The sequence below is a fragment of the Mus caroli genome, chromosome 14 (genome assembly GCF_900094665.2).
Source record: "Mus caroli chromosome 14, CAROLI_EIJ_v1.1, whole genome shotgun sequence".
Taxonomy (NCBI): Eukaryota; Metazoa; Chordata; class Mammalia; order Rodentia; family Muridae; genus Mus; species Mus caroli.
Genome location: NC_034583.1, coordinates 57,972,467 through 57,981,940, shown reverse-complemented (window position 1 = coordinate 57,981,940; position 9,474 = coordinate 57,972,467). Strand labels below are relative to the sequence as shown.

General features: G+C 49.3%; 1 protein-coding gene across 2 annotated transcripts in view; it reads left to right on the top strand.

Moving 5' to 3' along the window:
* Positions 1–9,474, top strand: part of Dpysl2 (dihydropyrimidinase like 2) — a 105,096-nt gene that overhangs the window by 75,057 nt on the left and 20,565 nt on the right. For both annotated transcript variants that reach the window (XM_021181296.2, XM_021181298.2), the window contains exons 5-8: positions 2,930–2,991; positions 3,467–3,547; positions 4,076–4,144; positions 8,483–8,603. In XM_021181296.2, coding sequence (XP_021036955.1) covers positions 2,930–2,991; positions 3,467–3,547; positions 4,076–4,144; positions 8,483–8,603 — 333 coding nt within the window. The remainder of the gene's footprint in view (positions 1–2,929; positions 2,992–3,466; positions 3,548–4,075; positions 4,145–8,482; positions 8,604–9,474) is intronic.

Below are 9,474 nucleotides of genomic sequence, written 5' to 3'. Positions count from 1 at the left end.
AATATTGGGCAGCCGTCTGAAGCCTCAGGGCTATGAGCCTGGAGCCTGCTACACTAGGGAGTGGAGATTTACAACAGAAAGCACACTACCTCATTTAAAGGTTAATTATTCCTCCCAGCTTTTTAGCTTGGCCCAAGGTGAACCTGCCTTCCTGAGGGGTGGTCCCTTGGCCAGGCTATTCATGTCCAGGGAGACAACAACTCTTCATCTTTGTCCAGAAATAGATCTCATTTTTTTCAGAGAGGAGGCAACAGCTTTTCCTTAGTGACCATTCAGTGTTACTACAAACTCCCCCCACCCCCAAGAGGTAACCCTAAAATCATTTAGGAACCAGACCAGTGTCCACAGCCTCCAGACACATGTCTGACATTGTTGGCCTCCAGCTAGAACCATTCTCATGTCTTGAGAATCCCAGATGCTGGTGGATTTTAACTTTCAATTCTTTGGGCCAGTCTATCCCAAATCAGGCCAGGCGGGTTACCATGGCAACTGTTGCCTGGCATGAAGTGAAGAACTGGGATGCCCAGAGGCCTTTATCTCAGGCAGCGTCCAGCATTCCCAGGTGGCTTGAATTAAGCTCCGAGGCTCTGAGGTTGTCAAGACGATTGTTTAGAATTGTGATGAGTCTTGGAGAGGGATATTTGGTCTGGTGCCTCAGGAGGCAAGAACTCCAGGATTTGAGGATGGACAGCTGCTTGCCAAACTAATGTTTTTTTTTTTTTTTCTTATTAAAAAAATGTTTCTTAAAAACCAGCATGGCTTGCCAAAGAAAAGACAATTTACATAGCCAGAAGTTTATAATTCATTTTCTTGTCAAAGTCAGAATAAAGAGTTGTTTTGAGAAAAAAAAGTTTTTGAAGAAAAAAATGTGATAAATACTATACATGTAGCATTAGACTATATGTGTGTCTGTGCACCACGTGGGTGCCTGGTGCCTGCAGAAGCCAGAAGAGCCGATTAGATCCCCTTGGAACTGGAGTGACAGACAGTTGTGAGCCACTAGTAGGTGCTGGGAATCAAACCTGGATCCTCTGGAAGTGCAGCCAATGCTCTTAAGCTCTGAGCTGCCTTTCTAGCCCGAGCAACACAGTTTGAGTCACTTGTAAGTGTGCAGCTTGTAAGTGTGGACTCACTCAGTCTTCACTTTGTTTTTAATCCATCAGTTTGGGGCTCTGAGATGGATCAGCAGGTAATACTGCCAAGCTTGTCAACCTGAATTGGATTCTCAAAGTCTCAAGTTGTCATCTGATCTCCATGTGCATGCTGTGGCACAGGCACATTCATACACACACACACACACACACACACACACACACACACACACTCATGCAACCATATACCCACCCACCCCCACACACCCATACAACCATACACACATACACACACCCCACACACCCATACAACCACACACATACACACACCCCACACACCCATACAACCACACACACACACACACACACACACACACACACACACACAAAACCATACACACACACTCATACAACCATACACACACACACACCCATACAACCATATACACACACACCCATACAACCATACACACACACACACTCACACACATACATGTGCACACACACACACATATACCCACACACACTCATACAACCATATACCCACCCCCACACACCCATACAACCATACACACACACACATACACCCATACAAACATACACACACACAGAGACCACACATACCCATACAACCATACACACACACATACAAAAACATACACACACACTCATACAACCATACACCCATACACACACACACCCATGTAACCATACACATACACACACACACATCCATACAACCATACACACACACACACCCATATGAACATACACACACACACACACACACACACACACAGCCATACAAACACACACACACACACACTCACACACACACACGCACGCACGCACTACCACTCTCTACATCTAGGATACTTCATCTTGCTAAAATGAAGATCCATCTCCATAATTGCTCCTTCCCTTTCCTCCAGCCCAGGTATCCCCATCCTACCCTCTCTCTGTGACACTGACAGCTCTCTGTGACACTGGCCTGCCCCGTGTCCCTCCCGTCCATGGGGTTTTTCAGCACCTCTCTTTTGGTACTGCCTTTTTCACTCAGCAGGATGGCTTCTGTGTTCGCCCCCATTGTCCCGTGCAACCAAATGTCCTTTGTCAGACCAAATGGTGTTCCAGCTTACACAGAGACTGTTTGGTGATGCTGACACCGTGATGCTGAGACGGTGACACTGATGCTCACTGGCTGGTGGGGGTGGGGCTTCCACTACCGATTGTTGTGAGTTATGTTACTACAGACAGGAGTCTGTAGTGTTATGTAGCTACAGACTGCAAGCTTTTAATTTTGATAGACCTGTGAAGTTCTCAAACAGGAAAATCAGAACTGCAAAAACAATTTCCAGAAACCCTGGTCCTAGCTTCCCATTTGCTTTGTCATTCTGCCTGCCTGTCTGCCTGTCTGTCTGTAGTCTGTCTGTCTGTCTCTGTCATGCTTTTCCTCTTTCATTCTGTGGTACTGGAGATTAAATCCAGGACTTCATCGTGCCAGGCGAACACTCTAAGCTGAGCGCTATATTGAGCACTTTCTAGTTTGTGTTTTCTGAGACAGGGTCTCTCTCTCTAAGCTTTACACGACCTTGAACTCACCCTGTAGCTCAGACGGGCCTTGAACGTGTGATCCTCCTGCTTCAGTAGCTGGGATGACAAGCATGTGGCTGTGCCGTTGTCCTCAGGCTCTCCATCTCGTTCTCTCTTTTGCCCCCTCAACACCCGCTCCCCCGCACAGATGTGCACAGGTCCAGACACACGTATGAACAGATTGTTTGCTCTGGGTTCATGTATTGAAAGTCACGTGTCTGCCTCTCTTCTTTGTCTGTCATCAGGGGTAAACTCCTTCCTCGTGTACATGGCTTTCAAAGATCGATTCCAGCTGACGGATTCCCAGGTAAGAAAGCCAACTTTTCTGAGTAGGTTCCCGACGTTCTGTTTAGTTTGGTTACGGCTGCCATCTGGGGAAACATTTCTTCCATGTGTGTATATAGCTCACTCATAGCTTGTTGGGATATGGGTGGCCTGTTTGGAGTTTAATAAAGTTAGTCTTTGATGGGGTCTTGCCCTTCTAAACTCTCACATCAAACCGTAACCTCTAATCAGGATACTGTGTGGCCTAGTGGTAGTGCTGAGAGCCTTGGTCACACCTAGTGCAGAGCTGGGTGTCATCCCCTGCATTTCACACCTCACCCCTATCCTTTTGGTTGGGCTGCCTCTCTGAGTCTCAGAGTGGCCAGAAGGCAGTCCCCTTGAGCCTATTGCCAAGCCAAGCCTGTCAGAGCAGCCTGGGTGCCATTTCAACCCAGGGGATTTCCTTTGACCAGAAACTTGCAGGTTTGGGTCTCTGAGTTCGTTCCCTTCTTCCTCAGATCTATGAAGTGCTGAGCGTGATCCGGGATATCGGTGCCATAGCTCAAGTCCACGCAGAGAATGGTGACATCATTGCAGAGGTAAGGGACCCTTCCTTTCACATTTTCTTCCTCTCCTGGAAAGCAAGATCAAGAGTGTAGGGCAGCTTTTGAAGCTGGACCACCAGTGTGGAAATCCAGAGGGCTGTATGGTCTGGTACAAGGGCTCTTCCGGGGAGTTTCTGCTAGTGTTTGGTAAGGCATATTGCTGATTTCTGTTATAGAAAGGCCCCTTCTCTTGGCACTGCAGTGTAGCTGTTCTGGATGGAGTTGAGGAACACCCTAGTCACACTTGGATACCATCATATTACTGTGCTGTGGGCCAAGAGTGGCTTGGCTGTCAGCTTCCCTGGGGATGCTGAACATATTGAGAGGCTCTAGAGGATCTGTCCTGCTCAAATGGGACTGGAATTAGTATAGGGACGCCTCTTTCTGAGGTCTGGCATGACACCGGGTATCCAGCAGGGCCCACTGAACTTCTTGCTAGGGAGATTTTTTGCCCAGGTCTCTTGGCATCAGCCACCCGAAACCCACCTTCTCTGACCACTCAGCTTTCTATACACATTACAGGAACAGCAGAGGATCCTGGATCTGGGCATCACAGGCCCCGAGGGACACGTGCTGAGCCGGCCAGAGGAGGTGAATATCTGGGACTGGGATGTGCGACATGATGTCTCGTAGATTCTGTGCAGGGCCTCTTCTCCTCTACCCCTGTACCTGTTGAAAGTGGGGCTTTTTGGATGTGCTTTGGTCTTTCAAAGAAATGTGTGTGCATGTGAGTGCATGTACTTACCCACTCGCAGTACCGCCAGTCCCCTAAACATAGGATGGAACCACAGAGTTCCTTTACACCTCTAAAACGCACATGATGAGTCATTGCTGAGTGTAGCACACTCAGTAGGGCCTGGTGGATAGAACCTGGTGGGAGCCGTAAACAGGATTAGCTCAGGCTGAGAAGCACAAGGTTACCATACTGGACCATGGAGCCTGTAGGTCAGAAGGCTGCAGGTATCATATATTGGGAGTCAGAGTTTCCACCATGAGAGTTTTAACCTTATGTGCTTTTTCAGAGGCTGGTCCTTCAGTATAGGAAAAGGTCTGTAGAATGGCAGTCTTACAACTCTGAGGGGGAGAGGAGGATGGAGGAGTTCTGCAAGGAACATTCTAGACTGCAAAGATTGCAGGCAAGGGGAGACCCTCAGGGACCCGGGCGGATGGAGGTTCAACATTTAAGGTGTCCCTTCCAAAAACAGGACAGAGGGGGATGTTTGGTAAGTGGCCTGTGAAGGAGATGGGGCCACCAGATCCCAGGGCTTGGCAGAACAAAGTGTGGAAACAGGAAGGATGCCCACAGGAGCTAGCTCTCAGGGACCCACTGTTCTGGTTAACCCCTTTAAGCAGAAAAGTTACACCCATTCTTATGTGGCTCAGCACAGGGCCTTCTCTTTGGCCATTGTCTCACAGAATTAGAGCACTGAGTGGCCAGTTCTGGACATCCTGAGGCTCAGCGGGGAGGAGCCTCAGGATGGGAGGAGCCTAACTTATGCCAGGCACTGAGTTTGGTAAGGCTCTTGAGTAATTTCGCCCCAGTCCTATGGGTGGGAGGGATGGAGGGAGGGAGGGAGGCAGGCAGGTAAGAAGGAAGGAAGGAAGGAAGGAAGGAAGGAAGGAAGGAAGAAAGAATAGGATTTCGAGCCCTTCACCCTTGCTGTTCTTCCTGATGGTGGCTGCTGTTTTGTCTGTCAAGCTGAGTCTTTTGTGTTTTAAACTCTTGAGGGGGCGACACAGAGAATCAAACATAGAACCATTCTGAATGGACTTGGCCGTACAGACCAATTAGGAAGAGACCCCCCAGCACATAGGAGACAACGCTAACGGTTTAACTTTGTGTAGTGTCAGGATCTCGTCCGTCTGTAGCACCATGATGGCCAGCTTGGTTTGAACTGTGCAGGGCGGCCAGCTTCCTGCCGCTGTATGCTGCTCTTCGCAATTCTACCATGTGCACAGCTCGCAGCTCTGTAGGATTCCCCCCTCAAGAAGCTGGGAAAAGGGAGACCGGTAGGAGTGCCGGATTCTAGGGATCACCTGTCTGAGGTGGTACCGGTGAGAAGCACATGTTCTGACCACCGCAGTGCCTGGCCATCTGTGGCAGTGGGGCAAGTAGGGGATGGTGCTCCCCGAGACTTTCAATGAGCTGGTGACAAAGCCGCAGACAGGAAGTATATCTGTAAGCCAGAATGAGACTTACTACTAGCAAAAAGCAGCTGGTAAGAGCCTGAGGCCAAAGAAGATCTGTACAGCAAAGCCATCACAGACGGAACGCCTTTCCAGCTGGGCCTCGAAGGATATATGACCGAGGCGTGTAGGTTGCCAAGACGGGAGGGACTTGCCCAGAGATTGTCTGGACTCTACTATGGGTCCTTGGATAGGTCATTTCCCTGTGGTGTTTGTTCTGCTCCATCTGTAAAATCACATAGACAACCTCCCAGATGTTCAAGGTCTCTATAATAAGCAGAGGTTTTATTTTTAAGCGATTACACCCTTCCTACAAGATTTAAAGAGATTTTGGTCAGGGCCCAGTGCACAGTGTTTATTGTGTATCAGAGGCTGGACTGTTGTAGCTGGAGAGTGGAGAGCGAGGTTTAAATACCCTCTTCTTCCAGAGAGCTAGCGTTTTTTAGTTTGGCTCCTGTCCAATTTCAGGCCACTCTGTGGAGCCAGATGGAGCCTGAATTCCATTCACAGTGTGTATGCAAATCCAGACAGACCCCTGGCACAGCATGTCTTCCTCAGGAGTCTTAGTAGCAGCCAGTTCCACTTGGCTTCTTAATTAGAGGCACTGCACACCCCGCTTTACTGAGGACAGGCCTGTAGCTCCCAGACTTTATTTATAGTGTGTCTGTCCTTTTGTGAAGGGTCTGGGCTGGGAAGTCTGCAGGGCTGTGTCTGACATCCCTGTGAAGTGTTGAGCATCTTGGAGTCCTTTTCATTCACACTTCAGAGACTTCTGAGCTGACAGCCCCACAGGAGACTTCAGGGAGGGGAGGGAGGGCAGGGAGCAGGAGGGAGGCTCCCTTCAGCTATCCCTGGAATGGGAAACATTTGAGTGTTTGGTGAGTGTTTTCTGAGAGCTAGTTGCTTTCCTGTAAGATTCATAGACTCTCCTCACATAGTTGATGCCCAGAATCTGAGTGTGAATGAAGGCTGGGGTCTCCCTCACTGGGAAGAGCATGGAGAGCAGCGACAGACCCCAGCCCTGCCGTGGTCCAGTGGAAACTGGACTAGCCAAAGCAAATAACTAGGAGTGCAGCTATCTCCTCTGAAAAGTGACCGCCTGGCTTTTAAAGTTACATTAACAAGATGAAGGAATCCATTTATGTTTTGACCCTCTGCTTAGGGATGTTGGGAGTGGGGTAGTATGGCAGGCAGGGAAAGGGACTGTCTCCCTTCTTACCTTTAAGAATTTACACCACAATGTTTTCTTAGGACTTGACAGTGACCTTTTGGGATCCCGTTTGAATCAGTTTCTTCTGTTATGATGATCCCACATTGTTGTACATAAGATATACCTCCATAACAAGGCGGTTTTCCTGGTTGTGTATTCGGTAGATGTGATGTGGAATCTGAAATTCCATTCCCTGAGGATCAGATATAAAGAGCCAGATGTTCCATTTGGGTAGTTCTTCATCTGCGTTGAAGGTCGTACCAGGCTGTGGCTGGCCAGACACACTCTTGGGGGAACATGGTACTGCCCTAGTCCATTCCAGAGACTTATGAAGCTTGTTTTGTTTTGTGGGTGATGTTGGCTTGGCTCACAAGTATCTGGCTGACTTGTCTCCAGAGTCACGAACATTGAATGTCTTCACTCTGGAGCATGAGAGCAGAATGAATATCCACATTGAGATCAGCCAGGGTCTGGGTATTCTCAAATGTGAGCAAGTGAAATTGTTACCAGAGTCTTTACGCCTAACAAGACTGGGCCCTGGCAGCCCTGACAAGCACGGCTTGATCATCCACAGGCTAATTAGAAAAACGAGCAGTGGCGAACTGTGGAGAAAGGAGATTGGTTCAGTGTAGTTACGGTAGGAAGAGGAACAGAGATCCAGCGTCTTCCTGAGCCCGTCCTCAGAGTCCTGACATAAAGCTTAGGTTTAACTAGCTTTAACTAGGCTGCTGCTCATGGTGGTACACTTGGTGGGCTGTGATGAAGAGATGAGGAAGCAGGATCAGGAGTCCCTGGCCAGCCTGGATCTTTAATGGCTTGGAGATGTGGCTCAGTAGCTAAAAGGGCAGGAACGCTCACACTGCTCTTACAAAGGACCCAGGTTTGGTTCTCAGCATCTACGTCAGGCAGGTCACAGCTGTCAGTACCTCCATCTCTGGGAATAGTCAGTGCTTCTGATCTCCGTGGGTACCAGCACGCATGTGCACACCCACCCACCGGCAGACACGTAGTTAAAAAGGACGAAATAGTAAGAGCTCTTTAGATAGAGGGCGAGAAGCATGCTTAGCTAAACAGTCCACGTCATGGTGTGGTCCCTCCCACCCATCGCTGCCTTGGCCTCTGCTGTCCTGGAAGGTGTTCTGTGTACTCAGAACTGTGTGAACCGCCTTTCCTGGAGACACGCCTCTCCTCTGGCGGGCACCCAGCTTCAGGCTTTTCCTTCTCCCACTGTGAAATTTCTCCTCAGAAAACTCTATAATTTCTTAGAGGCCGTTGTTTCAGTACTTTGATAACTAAAGGGAGTGACCTAAGTTATCTTCATAATATCCTGTTTCCTGCCAATATTCACCCAGGGTGGTTACAACCCACTTGGCAATGTTACTAGACTGTGGGTCTAGGTGGAGCCTGTGGATCTTTGTCCTGGGTGTCACTTAGGAAAGAGCCTCGGGAATCCATCTATCTCTGTTGGTGAATAAGGACAAAGATGGGCATGAGGATGGGCGGGGTTTTCATGCTTATCTGCCCTCCCATAGGTCGAGGCTGAAGCTGTGAACCGGTCCATCACTATTGCCAACCAGACCAACTGCCCCCTGTATGTCACCAAAGTGATGAGCAAGAGTGCGGCTGAAGTCATCGCTCAGGCACGGAAGAAGGGTGAGCCCCTCGGGCCTTTCGGACACCCCGTGGGCAGGTGGAGGGAAGGCAGCGCGGATCCCGGAGGAGGCTCTTTTTCCGACCCTCTTGCCAACTGGGCCACTTTGATCATGTTCCAGCATTAACCTAATTGCAGCCCAGCAGAGCGGGCAGCTCTAGTTTCCTCCCTTTGTTCCGTGGCCCTGGCCTTGTTCGTATCTATTTAAAGCCAAGGCCACGTGGGCAGGTGTCCTCCTCTCTCTATAAGTTGATTTTACAAACTAGTTACATTACGTAGGTTACATCACTTTTCACTGGCGACAGAACCCCTCTGGGGAATGTTATTGTGCAAAGTGTGTCTTCCTTCCACCTTGGGCGGGGATTTCTGCCGGGGGTCAGTCAGAGGCTGGTGTGGGACACATATGTTTATTCACCTCACTATACCGAGTGAAGCTGGTTCTCCCGAGACAGGTTCTTGGAAACTAATTCATTAAGTGTCGTTTCCAGCACTTTCCCTCAGGGATGTTCTGTGGTGCATCTTATTCATTATGCAGAAGTAGCTCCATTGCCACCTGCTGCACTAAACCAGTTTGGCTAATCACACTGTGTGCTTTCTGCTTAGGCATCAGCACAGCATATAGAGCTGGAACCCATAGCATTGACCTTGATGGGAACCTTAGCATGATCTGAAGTGAGCATTGCAAGGGGATCCCTATCTTCCTTCTTGTCTCCACAACCTGCGTGTGTATCTTTCTATCTTGTGTGTCTCCATTTATCTGCTTTTCTCTCATGCTCACTGCTGCCTCTGCCTCTGCCTCTGCCTCTGCCTCTGCCTCTGCCTCTGCCTCTGCCTCTGCCTCTGCCTCTGCCTCTGCCTCTGCCTCTGCCTCTG